Raw genomic sequence first — 23,434 nt, 5'->3', positions numbered from 1 at the left:
ATAGTACTTCGATTCGTAGACACTAGTAATAGCACGGTTTCTATAAAAGAACACTTTTGGGGATTTATAGAAATAAAAAATACCACTGGAGAATTTTTATCAAATGAAATACTAGGAACTCTAGACAAATTTTCATTACCAATACAAGATTTACGAGGTCAAGGATACGATAATGCCAGTAATATGAAAGGTGATGTAAAAGGTGTGCAGCGACGAATTTCGTATATTAACCCGAGTGCAACGTATGTACCCTGTAGTTCACATTCATTAAATTTGGTAGTGAATTGCACTGCTAACACTTTAGATGCCACAGCATTTTTTGACACAGTATATCTTCTATATGTATATTTTTCTGGTTTGACTCGATGGGAATACCTCAAAAGACACATAAGTAATTTTACACTCAAACCAGTCTGTGATACACGATGGGAGAGTCAAATTGACTCATTAAAGCCCCTACGATATAATTTGTCCGATGTTTGCGAAGCACTGCAAGAAATATCTCAAGATGATAGTTTATGTGGATTAAGTGGAAATACCATGAAATTAGATGCAAGTAGTCTTCTTAAAACTTTAAGGAAGTTCAAATTTATTGCGTCCTTAGTAATGTGGTATAATATACTTTTTGAAAACTTTACAAGTAAACAACTTCAGAATACAAGCTTTAATATAAATGGTGCCATAAATTGTATTAATGATACAAAGAATTTCTTAATGAAAATCCGAAATGAGGATGAATTTGAAAAGATTAACGGAAAAAATTGCTGAGGTCTTAGGTGTAACGCCTAATTTTGAACAAGAAACAATTTGTGTATGAAGCAGAGGATGAATTCATAACAGATTTTAAACAAAAATTTAAGATGGATACCAATTTAAGTATAAAGACAGATTTAAGTATTGATACCGCAATTGCATCTGTTGATGAAAAATTCAAGCACATGTCTACAATTAATGAAAAGTTTGATATTGGAAAATTATTTAACACATGATAATTCTAGAGATATTGTAGAGATACAGATTTATGTAGCGAATTACAAATAATAGCAAGGTGAATTCCAGAAAATACTTCCTCATTAGATGTCCTGTCATACATATGCAAAAATAATTTAGAAAATAGTGTTCCAAATGTGTTTATTGCTCTGAGAATTTTTTCGACATTACCAGTATCGATAGCAAGTTCAGAAAGGAGTTTCTCGAAATTAAAACTTACAAAAACTTACACTCGCTCTACGATAGCTCAGGAATGACTCACTGGTCTAGCAATAATATCTACAGAGCATGAAATTGCATCTACAATCAATATAGATGAATTAATTCAAAACTTTGCCACAGCAAAAGCCCAAAAGATTAATTTTTCATAATTTTTGTATTTAAGATGTAATAATTTTCTTTCTATACAGATATTAGGAGTAATTATATACTTATACAAATGTATTGGTTTTGATTAATAAATTTTATATATAAATCTTCATAGGCGTACGTGTACTTATGTGAGTATGACAAAATATATATATACAGCAATCCCCCGATTGGTGTGCCTAATGCATTCTTTAAAACAGGTGCATTAATCGAAAATGCACAAATCAAATATAATAACCTATGGGAAAAAAGTATAATTCATTCCTCAAATTTCTTTTTTGAACCTTAATTTTTTTTATAAAAGAATTAAGGTATGTCTCAGGGCCTAGTTAAAGTAAAATCATGAAGCTGAAAGACAATAAAACATATTCAGAATATAAATTTTATTATTCTACTTCTTAACAAAGAATTGAGCTAACATAGTTTGGCGGGCATTTTGTTTCTTTTTTTCATACAACCGACGGTATGGCCCTATTGCCTCTTCTACTCTTCTGCAAATTTTACTGTTCATCAGGATCATCAGAAATTATTCATCAGGATCAGCCTCTGCATTGCTGCTTAAAAACTTCGCTTGTACGAAAAATCTTATACGGCGCCATTTGTTGTAATCAGCTTGCAGGCAGTTTTTATGATCTGTCATAAACAGCAGTATTCTCTTTCCCAATTGTTGAAAGATTTCAATGTGAAAATTAACGATAATTCATGAATATTTCCATGTTTAAAAATATGCCACTTGGTCACTGACATTTGCTACACAGATGGCATTTCCTTCAGTTTTGAGAACAGAAGACACCGCCGATTGTTATAATCCGCTTGCAGGAAATTTTTATGACCGATCATAAACAGTGGTATTCTCTTTCCCAAATGTTGAAAGGTTTCGATGTGTGAAAATTAACGATACACAAATGTTATTAGGCATTCTGGATCTGAGCTTTTTGACATATTCTCGAATATTATTCTCCTCAGAATATTTCCACTATAAAATATTTATTCATAAAAAATGCTTAGAAAACTAAAATGACAAATTCCAGGAACTTCTCGTGGAACACTTATTCACCTTCCGCGGAACACTGTTTGGGAAACCCTGGTATATGTACATGGAAGTAGTGTAGTATGCCATTAAAAATAACTTTGTAAAATGTTTTAAATCGGTAACTAAATTATTTCATTCTGGTGAGTGATTTTTTAAAATAGTTAGCCAGAAAAATGTAAAGACAGAAAATTTTTAAAATCTGTAACATTTATTTTTAAGATGTATATAGACCCACTAATCGAATTTGGGTATCGAAAAAAATGTCCACTAATTACTGCATAGAGACAATGTATAGGGGCACCTAAATTTTCTTTGCCTAGGGGTGTCATATACTCTTGCACTGGCCCTGCAGTGGACAGGTTAAAAATTTTTTTTTTTTTTCATTAGTATTGACTCTCTATATTTTTTGTATTTCTTACATATTTTTTTTACAAAGTCTGGAAATCCTGCTCTAGAGACCAAACATGGAACTTTTGCAAGTCATTTTAGGTCTTCAGTAAGTGGGATGGTGGTCTCACACCAGGTGATGAAATTCATCTTCTACCTAAAAGTTTTACCTGGATACATGATAAAATTCCATCTAGATTAGCATTCAGATATACACTAATTATTCCATCAGATATATTAGCTAGTTTGGGTGTAGTTTTGTCATTTACAAATATCTGTGTGGAAGAATCAACAGATATCCTTTCAAACCTATTTCCTCCTGACATTACACATCTCTTACATCACTGCCTCCAATCCTTATTCCTTACTTGGAAAGGTTGATTTTACTAACAAAAATATGGCCTGGTAATGGGCTCACCTCTATCACTAATTTATATGTGGGAAAAATTGAGGAAGAAGTGATAGCACAACCCTAAAGTCACATCTGGTTTGCTGGTTGATTTACGATTTACTGACACAAGGACAGTAAAGATCACACTGTGCCATACCAAAAGCTATAGCAGTACACAAGGTATTAATAAATAGTCATAAAGAGATAAATTAGTAAATAATATTTCGGTCATCAGCCCTCAGTAAATAAGAATGTGTAAGATGACTGTGATCTATGCAGAGCCTAACAAGAACAACTTCTTGCCTTTCTGTATTCAACATTGACTAGACTGCCAATCCTTAATTTCATGCTTCCTCAACAGGTTATTCTGCAGTTTTCTGGAGAGGAGAATGACGATGTTTTAAGCTTTTTTAGCTACGTCGAGGAGTTGAGGAAGGCAGGGAGGTGGACGGACTTCCAACTTTTGATCTTGTTGCGTATAGTAAGTTGGTGGGGAAGGCTAAGAATTTTCTCTATTCTTCCCCCATACTTAAGGAAACACTAGACTATGCAAATTTCAAGAAAGTCCTCATCTCTCAGTTTTCTAGGTTAAGAAGCCTTGGTCCAAACTTATGGAAATTATAGAGAATGGTGCAAAAAGACCGAGGGAACGTGACTGACTTTTATCACAGGTTATTGAGCCTCGCTCACACCCTGCAAGTATCTAACGAGGATAAGCCTCATCTGGAATGGGCGATCTTTCACCAATTGAGGCTGGGAATGAAGCAAGAGCTCAGAGAAACAGCCTACAAAAAGAAAGTAACTAACTTAGAGGAGTGCCTAAATGCAGTGAGAGATAAAGAGCAAATGCTTGGTGACCTTGGTCCTGCATCTGCTACTGGCTATGTAAACCTAATTAATAAGGAAGGAAATTCTAATAATAACTCCAAGCCAGAGAAAGAATCTCACGAGAAAAGGGAGAGGCATAAGAATTTAGATAGCGTGAGGGAGATAGAACTGGTTCCGTCAACACGAATCAAATAACAAGTGGAGTGTTGGATATAAAAGAGGTCCAATCGATAGTCAGAGAGAGGTCGAACGCTTACAACAACCAGTCATGGATCGCCTTGACGCTGTTTTAACCCAGTTGGCGGCAGTATCCACAAAAACCTCTGAACTCCCTGCCCCCCAAGTCGATCGGACTACTGAGATAGTAAGGTTAGAGGTTGAAAAACTGCAACAACCCCTGTTTGACCAGTTCGATACAGTAATGAAGAAACTGGCTGAAGTGACTAATCAGAATGCATCAAGCTCTACGATGAGACTGGAAAGAGAAGAAGACAGAAGAGAACCTCCTAAATGCATCAGTTGCAGCAAGCCTGGGCATTTTGCTCGCAATTGCTTCAATAGCAAGCGAAGATCCAGCAGAGGTTATGATGGGAGATCAAATTCCCACATGTATGCAAACAGAGCTTGGAAAGAGGGTCAGAGGAACCACTACCAGTCCCCAGAGTTGACAGTAAAGGGAATTATCTATGTATCTGTAAAGTACTTCTAGATACAGGTTCCCAGGCCTCTATTATTACAGTGGATTATTTTGAGAGGATAAGGCCCCATGTGAGGCATAACATCTTTTATTTTAGGCCTGTATGGTTATCCGGAGTGTCGATGTCTACCGTCCGTGTGTCAAAATTAGTATTCTTGAAGGTAGATCTACCAGAGTTTAATATGTGTGTTAGGCATGAGTTGTTGGTCCTACCTAGGACATCTCGCCCACACGTTCATGTAATTTTTGGAAATGACTTTCTAGAAAAATACAAGTTTTCATGTGACTACTCACGAAATGAGATATTTCTTATAGGAAGAAAACGATTTGGTAGAAGGAGCAAAAATTTTTATTGCAGAGATAAAAATGAAGACTCACATGGAGAAGTAATGCAATGTGGAAGTAACGTAGTGCAGAATAACGGAGCTAGCGAGGGTTCCACTAACAATCAGATTATTTCTGAAAAGGCTTCTACCTCCAATGAGAATGATCAATATGAGACATCCCAATTATCAAGCGTTAAGTTAGTAATTGACCAAGATGATGCAGAACAACAGTTAGAAGGTCACCCAAGAACAATCTGAGTAAACCATATTGAGATAATAGAAGGATCTAAAAGTTTTCATAACAGACAGAGGAGAATCAGGCACAGAAGACAAGAAGTTGAGGTACAAACTCAGCGTCAACTTGATTATGCAAACTTCCTCTATTTTCTTTTTATGCTCAGGAAGGCTATAGGTGGTCTGTTGTGTTGAGATTTGGCTCTTGGTACAAAAGCTGCACATTTACTAACAGATTGTGCAAGCTCTTTGAACAAATCTAATGAAGAATTATTTAGGTCCAGAACATTAAAAGATAGCAATGAAATTAGGTGTAATCATGAGAATAAGGTTCAGTTTAAAATGAGGTACAATTTAGGTTCAAGAGAAGTTTGGGGAAGGCGAGAGTATAAGCTGAAGTCTAAAATCTTCTCCAGAAAAATTGAAGGAGAAAGGTGATGAAAAATTTTCCTATGAGAAAATTTTTTTGTGAAAGGGGAAACATTTGTTAAATCTGGAATGATAGGTTCAATTTGTTATTGAACATTTCATTCAGGATTTTACTAGGATCTAAAAACTCTATAAAAAGGAAATGCTTGTACATAGGTGTAAGTGATAATTTGTAAACTGTCTTAGAAATAATATACCAGAGACTAAAAGGTCTTAGTGAGAGTTACTTTAGAAGGAGAAAATTTAAGCCAAGTCCACTTTAGCCTAATCGGCTTTTCAACATAACCCCGGGGCATCACAATGCAAAGTCTGAGACACGTGTACGGCACCCACGTGATGGGGTGCATTTCGGGGAAGAAGCGTAGGGGAGTGTGCAAAAAAAAAAAAGTTAGGTGTCGTGAGCAACCAGTGACGTAGTTGGGAGAGCGAACTAGGGCTATATAAGGATTTGCCAGTGAATATAGCCCTCTCATAGTCCTCTGTTCGGTGTGGTGTCTCTCTCTCTCTCTCTCTCCCTCAAAGGTGGGATCCGATGGAAGCAGTTCATGGCGACGACTAGAAGGAAGGTCAACGATAGCTACAAAGTCAGGTAGTGATCTGCTTCAAGTGTAGCAACGGCATAGCCATGCAGCCAGCGGAGACCGCAGCCTTATGCCGAGTCATATGTGCCTATCTGTCGAAACAGTGTTATAGGAATAGCGGTGATTCGTGATCGTAATCACAGGTGCTAAGAAGTTAGAGGAAATTATAGATAGCAGACCTAGGAACCTAACCAAAACGAATCAGCAAAGATTGAGGTTATGCCCACGTGGTCGGTAAAGTAGAAACTTTTGTCTTTTGTACTGAGAGCAGGACTAGAGCGAGTGAAAGTGCTAACCGTGTATGTGATAAGACCTTTTTATGACTGTCTGGACTATAGTGTTTTACTTTGTCGTTGGCTGTTGTATTTCCAGAAGTTCATTGTTATTAAGTTATGCCCATAATAGAATTTTGGTATATTATAGTCTAATCTGGGAAGTTGAAGGAATGTTCATTTATATAACTGTGATAAGTTAACGAGAATTAGATTAATTGATCTGTTGGAAATGTGTTAAGTGACTACTTAGTTATAATTAGATAGATTGTCTGAGAAATTTTGAGATATCCTTTTAAGAACAAGTTATTATATGTCTGAAGCTAAATTTTGATCTCTGTGTACAATAGCTTGGTGTAAAATAAATGTTTTTGTTTTCTATACCTAAGAAACTTGCCTGATTTCTCACGCCAATGTACCGCTTGCTAAAATTAGGACCTGTGTAAAATACAAGTGCAAGGGGGGGGGGGGGGAGAAAATTTGGTTACTACTGCTGATTGAGGAATAAACTAATAGGGTATAAATAAATAATAGATTCTAATGTCGTGTGATTATCTGCGTGTTAACTCTCTGATAGGAATATCCTTCCTGTATAGGAATCAAGATGGCGCAGCTGTATTAACAAATAAATTTTTCTTGATTCCGAAAAGGTGCGAACTCCAGATCTACAACAATAGAAGGATTTGGCTCTCGCCTGGAGCATTCTCTTTGCAAGAATAGCACACGTGATCCATTAGAAAGAACGGTGTCTGATAGAAATCGGCTCTAATTAAGACTAAGCATTGTATATTAGCGGCTGGAACAGGAACAGCAAAACAATTGGTAGAAAGAAGAAAGAACTATAGATAAGATTTATAAAGGACAATAAGGTGCGACATACAAAGTATTTAACAATGCCAATTGCTTCTTGCTATGAAGACTGCCATTGAGTAATTAGCTTTAATCTTATAAGGTGTCTGAAGTCTGTATCAAACTATCAAACAGTGCATGGAAAAAGTATGAGCTGATCTAACATCTGCAATCTCTTTGTTTAATTCTAAAGCAGCTGGGAATCAGATGATGGGTCTCAACAGGTCGCAGTATGGTGGCTGCTTTTCTAAGCATGACACCCAAACCAGTACCTAGGTCGCCTGTAGACGATTTGATGCCAATGCGTCACACCTGAATGGTGCAGCATAGGAAGCAGTAGCTGCATAGTCTCAATGGCTGCCTTAATGCTTCCGTTCTATGGCTTCATTGCCAGAGTGATCTCACCATAACAGTATGAAAGCAAATCTGGCTAGCATTGCCTTTCAACATGCAAGGCATGAACAGTATCATTGCAGTGGCTAGACGGGATTCTGACTTAGAGGCGTTCAGTCATAATCTCACGGATGGTAGTTTCGCACCACTGGTCACTCGACCAAGTATATGTACCAAATGTCTGAACCTGCGGTTCCTCTTGTACTGAGCAGGATTACTATCGCAATGACTAGTCATCAGTACAGGACGATGGCAGAGTACCAAATGGTACTCTGCCATCGTCCCGCATTAAGAACCTAAAGACATTCGTTTACCACAGTATGACCATTAGCCATACTCGCCAGTGCAAAATAAATGCCTATATTATTAAGATTATTTCCAGTGGGTTCGTACTGTTGATAGTGCCGGCCCTGGATTCGGCCCAAAATTTGCACTTATATCTAATAGGGAACAAGAAGTCATGTGCTTGGTCAAATATATGTATCATTCATTACATATATTTGACCAAGCACATGACTTCTTGTTCCCTATTAGATATAAGTACTACCTTAAATCTATCTTACTACTTAAATCTAACTAATCTATTTTATACCTAATAGCTATATCCCAAACTAGCCCTATTTGGGAACTTCAAGCATATTTCATTCATCTCACAGAGTAATTCATTGGAAATCTCATCATCCCATCGAGTCCACCAAACCCAATCCAACAAGAACGGCAACGCCAAAGAGTCAGAAAGACCTCCCTATGGTGTGCATGCATAGGGGCGGGATGAGAGCCTTTAAGGGTGCTCTCACCTTTTCCAGATCATAAGTGGTCTTAGTTCCCCATGATGAGCACACAGGTAAGGCAAGGTGGGTGACCAACTCCATGTCAAAGAGAGCACCATGCATCTCTATGGGATCCTCATAAGAGGCCTGTTGGACCTGGCATTGCACCAGGATTTGTTTTGTGCTATCAGCACTCCATATCTATCATCCAGCTTCATCTGATGATTTATTCTTTAATGAAGACTTTAGGAGAGTTTGTAGGTTAATTCACCAACAGAACCAGGGCTCTACTCACCACATCTATTGACATCCACCTCAATAAGAGCCATGTTTACTCCCACCAATTACCAGAAGATTTGGCTGATATTCTTTCACTTAAACATTCATACTGAAAATAACATTGGCGGCAACACCTCTCAATGGCCATCAAACTACTTTGTTTTAATTACACAGTCCTTTGGTCTGTGCCAGTTCTGAGTCAGCTGTTAGTTGCCGACTGAAACGGTCATGCCAGATCGGCCATTCGGCATGCCGTGCAGCTGAGGCATTCCACGAGAAGGTCCCGCGCTGGTCTGAGCTCAACCATTCCATCACTGGACAGTTTCGTACAGTTCCAGTGCAGTGCCATACCTGCTTCGGACCCCCAGAGCCGATCCTTGTCCTGAGGTTATGGATCCATCTTACTGACTTCCCTTACCTACATTACTCTATCAACCAGAGGATCTTCATCTTATACAACTGTTGTAAAATCTAAAAAAAAAAAAAAAAAGCACTGGATGTGGATTATACACAGGAGACAAGATGGCCTGTGAGGAACTCAATGAGTCCATATAAATTACAACCTTCTGGCAGCTTTTTCTTTTATATGTACAAGGGCAAGCATCCCTTGTGCATATAAAATGGCATGCAACTCTGCAGCATAATTAGTGCAATTAAGTGGGCTCTAGTAATGTTAAGAAACACAGCAGGACAGCCAACAGAGGTCTCAAAATTTGAACTGTCAGTATAAATGAACAAGAAATCAAAATGGGATGCTTTATGTACATTACACAATTGCAGGTAGACAAATAATGGAGCATGAGACTTCTGTAGTTAACAAAGTGAGAAATTACAGGGTGGAGCGCAAACCTACCATGGAGGAATGCTGTTATGTTTGGTGCAGGCAATGTTGTCAGTGTTCATGCCAATGACTTCAAAAATCTCTAACATACCAAGGGGACATATGACAGTCTGATATTTATGATATTGAGCTTTCCAATGCAAAGGGAAAAAAAAAATGTTGTTTTTTTTATTTATATCTGATCCACAACATTACATTAATGCCATGTGTGTGTGTGTGTGTGGACAAGAGGAATAAAAGAACTGAGGAATCTGTTCATATTTTGCTTGAACAGCTAAATGTTGTAATCTTTGGGGAAGGCAGAGTGGGGAGAGACTATTCCAAAGAATAGAAGTAGATGGAATGAAAGAGGAAGCAGTGAAGCTTGTTTGGTGAGTTTCAATATGGACTGTAAAAGGATGTTGATCAGCAGTGGCTCTTGTTTTAATGATTTGATTTTGGAGGAGATTGGAGGAATAATAGCAGCCAATTTAGCAGAGCACTGTCCATGGCACCAACCCAAATATGGGAACAATATTCCATGACTGGACGGATTTGGGATTTGTATAGAGTTAGCAGCTGTGAAGGTGAAATAGTGTATTGTGAAAAAAAGTACACTAAGTTTTTTGGTGGTTATAGAAGATATAGTTGAAATGTGATTGTGCCAGGAAAGATCGGAAGTGCAGGTCAATCCAAGAAAAGAAATCTGATTGTGTTTGGATATCTCAGCATTATTCAAGGGATGGGGGAGGGATGTGAGCTCTTTCTTGAAGGGAGATCAGACAGGACTGAGTTTTTGGTGGCAGTGAAGGCTAAAAATGACATCTCTTTCAGAGCTTCCTACATGGATAATTATTAGAATCTTCAAGATCTACCATGACCAGTGATATGAACTCTGGGACAATGACAACTAGTTAGGAGATCAGAGTTCATGTCACTGGTCATGGTAGATCTTGAGGATTCTAATAATTGCCCATGTAGGAAGCTCTGAAAGAGATGTTATTTTTAGGCACAGTTAGGAGACAACTGTTTCCATCTAAGTGACAGAGCCCATTCATTTGCTTCAACATAAAGACTGAGTAGGCAACAGACTGCAAAGGAGATTAAATGCTCTCTTTCGTATTTCTCTTAGTTGATGAATGCGTGTAAATAATATAAGTTTTCTGTCAAAGATGAGTCCCAAGAACATGCCTTTTGTTGTTACTGGAATAACAGTTTGTTCCATTCTTAACTCATGATCTGGTGAAGAGTGCATTTTTGGCAGAAATGTACACAGGCAATTTTTTTGCTGAAAATGTGAAGTCAACATAATGAGCATTGCCTACAGGTGATAGAAAGCTATTTAGTGATTGAGTTAACTATGATAGCAAAAAAGTGTAATGATTAAGAGACAGGGCCTTGGGCAGGGGCACCCTGTTCTTGATGATATGGCTGAGATAGTGATTTCTCACTCTGACTTAGAAGATTTAGCTAGACAGACAGTTTTTAATAAATACAGGAAGGTTTCCTCTGAGACCTAGGTTAAAGAGATCTTTTAATATGCCATATCTCCAAGTTGTCATAATCTTTTTCCATATCAAAAAACACTGAAACCAGATGTTCTTGTTTCAGGAATGCATCACATTTTTAAATGTACCAAAGTTGAACAATATTTACATTATGTACTAGAGTGAAAAACTGTTGCTTTTTAATTACCAGAAAAGTCTTGCATTAATCATTTTATCCAATATATTATAACGACAGCTGGTCAGAGCAATAGGTCAATAATTGTTTGTGTGTGTTGGAAAGAAACTATTCTTCAAGTATTTTCATAATGGACGTCGCCAGACCTGTTGTGCTGGAGTGAAACAATAAAAGGGCTCTTTTTTAGTTCCTCTTTAATAAATTGCTGATTATAAGATTCAAGTCCATTGGTAGAAAAATTTAGCTGTTTCTCTCATTGCTCTTTAAATATTAAAAATTCAGTAGGATATGAAACTGTTGCTGAGATTCTGCAAAATTTTCTTCCAAAGTGTCTACAATAGTTTTGGGATCAGCAACAACACATCCACTATGGTTCAAGGTAGACAAATGGTATGCTCTGTATCTTCCTTCATTTTCCAGATTTTATCCCATACAATTTTTACACTGGTTTTTTGATTAATCAATTATCATTAATTAAATTTCATCCAAGATTGTTTGTGACTTTAATGTTTCACATAATATGCTTTGTACCGAGCACATTTAAAAGCTTATTAAGTATGATGTGATGAGGTATCTATGAAATATACTCCATGCTCTGTCTTCATCATTTTTTTTTTTGGCTGCCTGGCACTCTGGGTTTCACCAAGGCTTAGGATACAGTGGAAACTGAATTGATGTTTTTGAAATTGAGGGTGTTACTGCGACAATACCATCTGTTACATATTTCACCTTCATTGATAGATGTTTGGCTAACTGCTTCAAGCATTAAATTTTCAAGATGAAAAAAAGTATTCCAGTCAGCTCATTCATTTTCCATGTGGACATCTGTGTAGTAGAACATGGTTCTGAAAACAGGATCACTTGCCATTTTTCCACTGTCCTGTGGAAAAATGGCAGGGAAGCAGATTGTAAGATCTATTTCAGAATATGAGTGGATAGGCATATGGAAGAAAGTATTGAGTCGATTATTCAAAAGGGAAAATTCATCACTGTCACACATTCAATCAATAAATATTAAAATTTAAATAGCCCTCATCCATTTGTGTTGGAACTGCCCCACAGAGTACTGTGCCCATTAAAGTCATAAGAAGTATGGGTTCGGGAAGTTGTAAGATAAGGTCATCAAGATCAACTTCATTTAACTCACCTGGTGGTAAATAAATGGACCATACTGTAACAAGAAACCCCACAGAGAGGCAAACAGTTACTGCTTCCAGGGCAGTATTCAAGCTGGACTTGCTGGAAAGGATTATAATTGGCCACCAGGATTGCTACTCCACCACGAGTAGGACCATCTCCAGTTCTGTCCTTATGAATAACAGTGAAATTATTTAAGATGGGGTCCTCAACATGTTATGTGTTTCCTGCAGACAGAAACAGAAGAGCTTATGTGTCTGCAACAGAATCTTGCTATCGATATTCTGGCAAAATGCATCACAGTTTCATGGTAAAAATTTTTATATTGTTCTGGCTTTGCACACTTGTCTGATTTCTGAGAGGTTGAGAGCTTAGCTTTACAGATGATTTTGGGAAGTATGGATAACCAATGTCTATTTCTTCCTCTCGAAAAATATCTAATACATCATCTGATGTGTCAGGATATGGTAAATTTAATTTACTTGGAGTGGATACCAAAGTATAATTTTTTTTTTCTTCTGTGAGGATATCTGGTGATTTATCTGTCACTTGATATCCTTGCCATTATTTTGTTTACAAGTGGGGTTTCATCGAATGACCATTTTTGGAGCTGTTTCAGGAGTAAGACCGTAGGTAGTTCAAGTGATGTGCTCCACAGAGAAGCAGCCATGTTAATATAAAGTTCAGGTATGATGAAATTATTGGATTGTAGAACAGACATACGAGTTACTGTTGATATTTTCTTCATGACCACTTTCTTGCCATTATTTTTGCATCCTGATACGACATTTTGTTCTGCTTTAATCTTTTGAATTTCTTTTTCATTCCTCCACAACTGGCATGAACATGAGTAGGCTGGAAGTTCTCTCTGACAGTTGACACATTTAGCTTTCACGGCAGAGCAATATTTATTATCATGTTCTTTACTGCCGCATTAGGCATAGAGCAATGAAGCAGTTTGGACATGCTTGTATTTCTGACATTTAAAGTGTCTCAAGAGATTAGGAATGCATAGCTTAATAGGGCAGTTGAGATACCCAACTCTTACAGATGCTGGAGGTTTAAGTGTATCAAAAGTAAGGCTGTATTGTCCTTACTTTTCCTGGTCGAAACCAGGTGACCATTGCTAGGTATCAGAATGCATCTCATACCTATCACTCGTTGATCTCTAAGTTATGAACATATTCCCTCATCAAGAATTTAGAACATAGGTTCTTAACTGTTTTGGGAAAACCCTGCCAGTCCTTCTAAACCCTTTTGAATAAAGGTAAGGATATGTTCCCTATTGGCTTTTCACTGATTGCATGATGATGAGAAAACATCATCATGTTGATATTATGTCTTTTGTTTCTTACTTCTGTTATGTATCTACAGTTAAGTATTTGGTTGGGACCTTGTTAGGTCTCTTAAACATTTGAGGATGAAGAATTAATGCTCAAGAGATTTTTTGTTGGATGCCAGAACTCCTCGCCCACCATGGAGACACACTAAGCAACAAGCAACGACTGTGCTCAGGAGTGGAATGCCAGGGCTGGCCCCAAATGCTATACCAGCATCACAGCAAAGCTTGAGCCCTGTCCCCTGACCATGGGATAGTAGACTTACTATGACACTATTGACCCTTGCAGGCAAGCATGCTGCCAATGGATACTGGATGGGCCATCCATGACTATCTGTCTTGCCGAAGCAGAGACGAAAGCAGTGTAAGGATCCCCTTTCCAGATGTCCATAAGGTTGCACCGCATGTCAAACATGGAGACAGGGCATTGGATCCCAATGATGGTGTTCTATAAGGAAGGACAGCAAAACAGACTCAAGAGCAGTGGAGCAAAAAATACAAGAAAAGCAAAAAAAAAAAAGAGAAAGAACAAAAGGACCAGTTCCATCGCTGGGAGGCCCCCTCTGCCACGAAAGAGTGCCCCAAGAGGAGAAACCACATACACTGCTTGGAAAGCAGTTAATGGACACCCCATTGGAGAAATATGATAATCACAATCAGGACAACTGTGTCCAGGTGAAATGCTTGCTAGAAAGGAACTGAAGGAGTTTGAAAGAGGCATTGTGACAGGATGACATGTTGCAGGCCCATCTGTTTGATATATTGTTGACAAATTGGGCTATCCCAGATCAACAACCAGGGATACCATACTGAGATGGTAATGCAGGGAGTGAAGTGCAAATGCTACCTACAGTGGATGACTCATCAACACTCACTGAATGTAACAGTAGGATGCTAAGAAGGATAATATGTAAAAATTGCTATTCGTCACTTGGCATGTTGAATGCAGAGTTTCAGACAGTGACTGGAATATCAATCTGCAGAAAAGCATTCAGAACCGAAACTCACAACATGGTAGGAGTGCAATATGTAAGCTCACATTACCCAAACCAACATGCAGTGTAATCTTCGGTGGTGCAAAATGCATGTATAGTGGGATGCAGAAGCTTAGAAAGCTGTGTTATGAAGTGATGAATCATGCTCCACCCTCTACCAAAGCAGATGGATGGGGATGGGTTGTGCTGGATGCCCAGTGAACGCCTCTTAAAGTCCGACCATATAAGCAAGAGCTGTCGTTGGCAGACTGCCAAGAATAGTCAATTCATGTTGAAGGGGAGAAAGAAGCTTCTCATTTTATGGCATTTCTATGGAAATGACAATCGTCTCTTTCAGCAAGACAATGCACCATGTCATAAGGCTGCTGCTGTAACTGTGTAGTTAGTAAACATACAAGTCGCCATACACTTGACTGGCCTTCACAGAGGCCTGATCTCAACTCTACTGAACACCTGTGGGATAAACTGGAGTGTCGGGTGAGGTCAAAGGAAGTTCGCCCCACAAGAGTCCAGGACCTCATTATACACCTACAGAAAGAATGGTCCAAAATTCCTATTAATTGTTATCGTACACTTGTGGAAAGTATGCACCATAGGACTGTTGCAGTCATTTCAGCGAAAGGAGGTCCTGCATCTTATTAAAGTGGGTGCCATGGCTGTTTGTTCCTCAAACATCAGACAAGAACTGCTTTTTCTAAGCAGTGTATGTCTGATGGAGATATGTTGATGATATTTTTATTTTATGGAAGACCTTGAAGAATTTGTACATATCCTGAATAATTACCATTCAAAAATCATTAATATCAAAAACATTAACAGGAAAGAAACACACTTGGGAAGGTATTTAAATGCATACTCTTTCTCTCACCCTCAACAAAACAGGTATTATCAGAACCTTAAAAAAATAGGGCTTTAAATGTACGATGAAATTAAAAGAAAAGAACTTTAAATCCTATTTGGTTAGTTCCTCCAAAATGGCTGCTCAAAGACGTTACTAATGAAACTTTTATTTTCTAATGAACCTACCCATGTTATCAAGGAAATTAATTACAAAGGTACATCTCCTTGTCATACATTGGTAACACATCAAGAAAAACAGCCCAATTATTAAAATCAGTCAACATCAGACAAGCCTTCAAACTGGTTAATACCTTACAAAGTTTCCTATGTTCCCCTAAAGACAATATTCCGTTTTACAAACATCCTGAGTATACAAGATTCCTTGTTCCTGTGGAAAGGTATATGTGGGTCAAACTGGGAGGAGTATTGAAATCCGTAAAAACGAACATAGGCGATGGTGAAAGCAAGAGTGAAGTAGACTTGTACACGTCCTAGCAGAACATCACACTGTATATTGGTACACTTCCTCCATGCCCCACTTAGAAGAGAATGCTTTTGTCAGATTGTGCAAGAAATCTTTCAAAGTCATCAGCTTACAAGACTAAAAAGAAACCAAGTACTTGTACTTCCTGACAACTGGAAGTCATTAATTAGTGTATGTAATGTTTGTGACCTCTCTTATGCTAACAATCACATAGTTTCCGTGACTATTAGCATAAGGCTGTACAGACCGTAGTGTACAGTCTGTACAGCAATGTGCAGACCGTACACAATGATACAAAAGATTAAAACTATCAATCCAGTATTTTTTTTTAATTTATAGAAAAAACTTCTGTCAGAAACCTTTTGAGTTTTTTGTTTGTGTTAAATATTTTCCTGAAGATGCTGTTAGTCATGAAGTCAACCATTAAACATATCAGAGAAATGTTCATTTTTAACAAATAAAAGTCTATGAGTGAAACCTAATTAATCATTCAAAGATTTAAATTTGTTGAAATGAATTGTCAATTCGTTTTTCAACCAATCGGAGAAACTTTTACTACTCTGTTATGAGAAAAGGCAAACTGATCATTGAATTTCATATTATGTAAGTATAATAAATTAATGCACTTACCGGTGTTCAAAACCTTGTGAAATGAAAAAAACCTTATAATTACTGGTCTTTTCATGGCATAAAAAATTATAATTAAATACTTTATCATCATATCAAGCAGAGCACTTGAACTTATAATGGCAGCAATCAATGCTTACTGGACTACACCAGATATGCTCAGTTATATTTCTGGGCATGCACCTGAAAAGAACAATAATGGATGGTGCACGTATCAGCTGTTCATTACGAGAGAGAGAGAAGTTGGGAAAATATTCCAGTATATCAGCTGTTTGTTAACAGGATAAGTTAGAAAAATATTCTAATACATAGAGTAAGTAAGAGTAAAAAAAAAACAAAAAAACAAAGCAGTTGAAGAATGAAGTTGTGTGTAGCTGCAAAGAACTCTGTTATACACATAGAGGCCAGTGAATTAGAAACCTTTATACAGATGTATGTAAACAGCATTTACACAGTGTATATGCAAAATACTTGGTCATATGCATCACCATGTGTTCTAATCAACCATTTAAGACTGTTGCTGGTCAGTAATCATTAATAGTGTTGATCAGAAGAAAAACAAAGGATCTTTTGGAGTTTGATGAGGGGCTTATTGCGCTGCCCATCTGGTTTGAGCTATGATTTTGAAAACAGAAGACCTGACTGGTTTCTCAAAAGGTTTAACATTCTGGTGTTTAATCAGTGGAAAAATAACCCATATTGCTTGTCTAAAAGGCATAATATGGTTGTAAGACAATGTCAGGAACGAGATAGCCATCGTCTGAGTTGCCTTGTAAGGACAAACAGAACTTCCTGTGCAGCAATTAACAAAAGCATTTATTGAAGGTTATTCCAGACCCATAGCTCACCAATCTATGTGCAGGGAATTGAAATGGAATGGTAATGGCAGTCGCATTCCTATGTGAAAACTGATTTCTTCACAGAAATCAGTGTCAGGAACACTGTAACTGGACGACTAGAAAAAGTCATGTTGTCTGATGAGTAGTCACAGCACGCCTTGTTCTGAACAGACAGTAGGTAGAGAGTTTGGAAGGAGCCCAATGAACCCAACTTGCCTTGTAAACACAACTCAAGATTCTGGAGGTGATGTGTGGGACATGTTCTGTTGGTATGGAATGGATCTTCTCCCAGTATTGCTGGAAGGTTAGATGCCTCCCCCCTCCAAGGAATATCTGAACATTGTTGCCAATCAAGTCCATCCTGCAATGCTGACTCTTTATCCAACAGGTGATGGTTGTTTCATGGACAACAATGCTACTGTCCATCACACAAGAATTGTTCAGCAGTGGTTCATCGAGCATGACAGCAACTTTCACCATCCTCCCTGGCCACCACAAGCCCAGATCTGAATCCCACTAAGAATGTATGGGAAATGTTAGAAAAACAGATCCAGGAGCAAAGTCCTCTTCCATCAAATCTGAGCCAATTAAAGGATCAACACCTTGTGGAATCTCTGCCAAACTGCATATGTGATGTAATTCAGGCTGAAGTCCCTCCAACATGGTATTAAATAAAAGTTTTTAATTCAGTGGATAGTATGTGCTGCTATCCATGTTAGGATTTATTCAGGCAATAAACTGTTGAGATATTCTGCAACTTGCAGAGAAAATGTATTATTTCTATTCACACAGAACTGAATGGACCCAGTAAAGTTCTGTTTTGTAAACCATGAGATTCTCAGTTTAAAATGAGATTTGAAACTGCTGATGTAGTTTTAGTTGTTTCTTTAACAAAGCCCAATGCTTGATAAGCACACTTTCATAATATACATACATATATATATATATATATATATATATATATCATTCTTATGTTGCTAATTAGATTGGGTTCTGATCAGTTGAAATGTGCCTTATTATTTCTCAAACATTAATGGAGAATTAAATACATGACGGGGTCCATGTCTTAGTGCTTGATAATTTTATGTTGTATATACAGGGTGTTCCAAAATTCATGCAAGAAGTAATTTTGATAGAAAACACAGGTTTATAATTAAAAATTGTAATTTCTTATTGATTCATAAAGTATACAGTATAGGGTTATGCATGGAATAGCATATCGGGTAAATGGCCTCCACGGCTTTGCTGGCACATGCGAACTCTTTTGTCGAAAATTTCCATGACTGTTTTGTATAAATGTGGCTGAATTTCGTTGATACAGCGCTCAATTTCCTCCTTCACGGCGTGGGTGGTCGTGGGCTTGTTGGTATAAACCTTAGACTCAAAAAACCCCAAAGAAAAAAGTCCAATGCTGTTAAGTCACATGATCTGATCACCAAAACAGGAAATTACATGACCAGGAAATGACTCATGCAGTAATTGAATTGTTTCTCGGGCTGTATGGCATGTGGCATCGTCTTGTTGAAACCACATGTCGTCCACATCCATATCTTGCAATTTAGGCACAAAAAACTGGATTATCATGTCGTGATAGCGAGCACCATTAACTGTTATTGCCTTACCAGCCGCATTTTCGAAGAAGAATGGACCGATGATGCCTCCAGCCCAAAATCCACACAAACAGCGACGCGTTGTGGATGCATTTGTTTCTCAACAATCACTTGTGGATTTTCTGAACCCCAAATGTGACAATTTTGTCAATTAATGAAGCCATCAAGATGAAAATGAGCCTCATCGCTGAAGATGATTTTGTTCGAAAAATAAGCATCCACTTGTTGTTCCATAATCCATTCAACAAACTCTCTTCGCTGTGTGTGGTCAGTAGGCTTCAGTTCTTAAGTCAATTGAACTTTGTAAGCATAAAGATGCAAATCTTTCGTGAGAATACGCTGTAGAAAGCTTCTCGAAATGTCCAATTCAAGACTACCGTGCTGAATTGATGTTATCGGACTCTCAGCAACACTCTCACGAACTGCTTCGATGTTTTCTGTTGAACGACTTGTTGAAGGACGGCCAGAGTGTATAAGATCACTAATTGATCCAGTTTCCTTGAATTTTTTAATTAATCTTTTCACAGTTGATGAAGTTAAATCACTATTCCGACCATATTTTGTACAAAAATTGCGAACTGTAGCTGCCAAACCTTCATTATTTTTAAAATATTGCTCAACAATGAAAATGCATTGTTCTTTCGTGTAGCGCTCCATTTTTAATAACCCTGAACTGTCAGCTGTCACGCTATCTTTTTTTTTCTCGTTGGCAACACTTTACCGCACAAATGCCGCTAAATTTAAATCTTGCGTGAATTTTGGGACACCCTATATATATATTTGTTATCGTAAATTAAAAATGATTTTTCTGGTTATTCAGATGTCCCATGGCACAATTTCTTATAGGTTAATTGGAGTTAAATAAGATGATTAATTAAATGTGTTATATTAATGTTAATATAGTTATAACCTCAGCTTTTCACCAATCTGACAGAATCACATTCACATTACTGAATTTCAAAACTGGGACAGTATTTGTATTTGCAAATATCAGTTGCACTAACATGAATATATTTACCAGTAGACATTTCTTAACTTATGTTTATTTGAAAATTTCAGTAATTTGTAATATTGAGTTAATCTGCTAAAGCAGTAGGTTTGCTAGTTGTGACTTGACTGAACAAATCTACAGCTATTGTTTTTCAAATTGCTTGATATTTCACTGAGAATTATACTATATAGCAATTATATAACAGAATCCTTTAAACATACAAGCAAGAGCAATTTTTAAATCTACACAGAGTTAACTCTTACCATAATGAAATGATACAGAGACAAAGGGGAATAATATTTTGTTATAGCAAAGAGTTTGTCACACTGAATTTCCTTAAGTATTTATGATATTGTATTTTAGATGGAAATTATTATTTAGTTGGTGACAACTATATTTAACTAATTCAACTATATATAAAAGAGATTCTTATTCTTTATTTTCACAACACTTACTTCTGTTCCCGATAAGCTTTCTCCTGGTCCACCTTCATCCCATTCATCATCACTATCTACTTCATAGTCAAAGAAACTCTAGAAATCAAACATTTAATTTAAAAAAAGTTTATTTAATTTTATTTAATATAGTAAATAAATTTTGTATAAAATTTATTTACTATATCATAATGTGTGTCTATATACTGTGTGTGTATAAAGTAATATCGAATTATAATTGGTAATGGAAGGGGTGTATTCATCAGATTAGGGCCTTTGCAACTCATGTTAGTATATTAGTAATGCTCTTTGGATAGAAAGATCTGAGTGCAAATTCTGTACAAGATATGAAAAACCTTTTAAGGCTTTAATGAATATGAATTAGCCATTCTCCTATAATGGTTGCAGAGTTCCTCTTCCTGAAACTCAGGTTTTTTTTTTATCTTACAAAACAGCCATACTTGCTAAAGAATGCATGCTTTCAGAGATATAACAGATTATGCAGAAGTAGCCTATCAAGAATGCTTATATACAATAGTTATTTGGCTTTATAAAAAAAAAAAATCCGATCTCTGGAACAGGCCATGATCTAATACATTGAGGGGGAAATGAACACATATTCCTATTATAGGATTCTATACCAAAAACCTATATTTTTAGCAGAATAATAATTCCAGTAATTTATTAGTATTTATAAATACTGTAAATCAGTAATTGGAAAAAACGTTTTTTCTAAAAATGCAAAAAATTTTTTTGTAAATTTTAGAGCAAAAGAAATTGGTATTCTCAAGGGCATGTTTCTTGAAAAAACGTATGCCATTCTGCTGATTTTTTTTTTTACTTGATTTTAATGGTGGTATGTATGTATGCACTGAGATCTCTTTCAGAAAATGACAGTCATTGACAGCCTCTTCACTGAATTCATTACATCTGCTCTATTTCACGTATTTGTATTATTATTACTGTTTTCTAGCAACAATGTCTCTGTTTCTTATAAAACAAAATGTACATATATATTCCTAAGTTACTTCATTTCAAAAATAATAAATAAATGAATAAAAATGCAATCTCTAAATGCAGCTATCTCAGAGCTGCAAGTGCAGAAGGCATATACTTGACTAACTTATATTTCATGATAAAAACAGAATACCTGGGAAATCTAATGATGTAGACTAATTAAGATTGCATTATGTTCATAAGTGATTTGGCAATGCTATATTAAAAAAAAAAAAAAAAAAAAAAAAAAAAAAAAAAATAAATAAATAAACAGTAAGTCTTGATGGCTCCAAAGTTTTTTTTTTTTCTGCTTCTCAAATTTAGAAATGTTGATTTAAAGTATCTACAGGTACTTTAATCCTAGATTTTTTAATTTTATTTAAAAAAAAAAAATAGAAGTGATTCTGATAATGACCATTAATCAGAATTGTCCCCATAGATGAAAAGATGATTCTATCCTACTTATTGCAGTAAAACAGTATATGAGATTTAAAAAAGAACAACAGATCCAGTATTTGTACCAAGATATATACAACTAGTCTCAATGCATAACAGGGTTCTGTTCCATTTATAAGGATATGGTGTATCCTTATATGTTGGTATAATAAATACACAAAATCAGTAATGAAAAAAAAATAATTAAAGCCTGGTACCTGTATGTACCAGTTAACATGCCTGAATGCTTAAAACATGTAGGTCTGTTTTTTGTTTTTTTTTAATATATTTTTCAACTAATTTTACCCTTTATATAAACATAAGTATCCAGTGCTTCTGGGCATTTAACAATAAAACAACTAGTTGGAAATACATGGAGAAAGAGTAATTCTTCAAGCAGCTGCATTATTAATTGGATGATACACCAGAGACAAGAAAGACTAGGTCATAAAAAAAAAATAAAAAAAAATAAAAGAAAAATTCTTCAGATTCAAGAATTGCAACAGTTCTAAAGATGGTTCACCAGATGCATAACTTGTGAAAGGCTCATCTTTAAAGGATGAAGCTAGAACAGGAGTGGGCTTCTTTAAAATTTGTATACACTTAGTCTACATATGCCTTTTCTCTTCTGCATACATTTCTCAGTAGCATGTAATTTCAATTTGCATTATTCTATCCACTTTGGTAAATCTTTCCATGTTGGAATCCATTTGGGAAAATGGATTCCAATATTTCAAATTGCCTTATTAACAGGGACAAATGCTTCCGCCCATTTTTCACTGTCAACTGTTTATGGGGCTTGGCTTCTTGTTTTTATGCTTTTTAACTCTCTTCTTCTGCAAATTTCTGTGCTTTTTTAGCTCTATTAGGTCTTCATCTCAGAGCTCCTCTTCCTAACTACCAACTGCTCTATGTTCATTGTCAGCCTCCAATAGCCTAGTAGCACTCTTGTCACCAATCACTTGTAAGAAATTGCCTGTGTTGAGACCTACAAATATGTGAACATACACATTCAGGTGCTTATTCCAAACACTATTCATGCTCTCTACTGTTACCTCACTTTATGCTGCATCTACATTCTTTACACATATTCCTGCCAGCAAGGCAGAAATAACACCCTGTTCCATGGGTTTCATGAGTGAAGTAGTAGTTGGTGAACATGTTAATGAGATGGCTATCATAACTATGAGTGGTCATAAGTTGAGGATTGATACATACATACATGAAGAACCAGACTTATAACAGAAATGACTATTTATGTAATGATTGCATTAGTATTACAACAGTCTGAATGTTCTTTCCTATCTGAACCCTTAAAAAGGTCTCTCTCTCTCACACACACATACAGCCAACCATGTTTGAAGCAATCAAATCAA

The 23,434-nt window shown here is 36.6% G+C and overlaps 1 protein-coding gene across 2 annotated transcripts in view; it reads right to left on the bottom strand.

Annotated features, from left to right (window-relative positions):
• LOC150098263 (uncharacterized) overlaps positions 1 to 23,434 on the bottom strand; it is a 258,364-nt gene that overhangs the window by 65,714 nt on the left and 169,216 nt on the right. For both annotated transcript variants that reach the window (XM_090406219.1, XM_090406220.1), the window contains exon 10: positions 20,649 to 20,726. In XM_090406219.1, the coding sequence (XP_090262345.1) occupies positions 20,649 to 20,726 (78 nt within the window). The remainder of the gene's footprint in view (positions 1 to 20,648; positions 20,727 to 23,434) is intronic.

This window comes from Typopeltis vanoorti, chromosome 16, assembly GCF_054136105.1.
Source record: "Typopeltis vanoorti isolate ZY-2024b chromosome 16, IOZ_Tvanoo_1.0, whole genome shotgun sequence".
NCBI classification, from domain to species: domain Eukaryota; kingdom Metazoa; phylum Arthropoda; class Arachnida; order Uropygi; family Thelyphonidae; genus Typopeltis; species Typopeltis vanoorti.
This window is presented reverse-complemented; position numbering and strand designations above follow the sequence as displayed.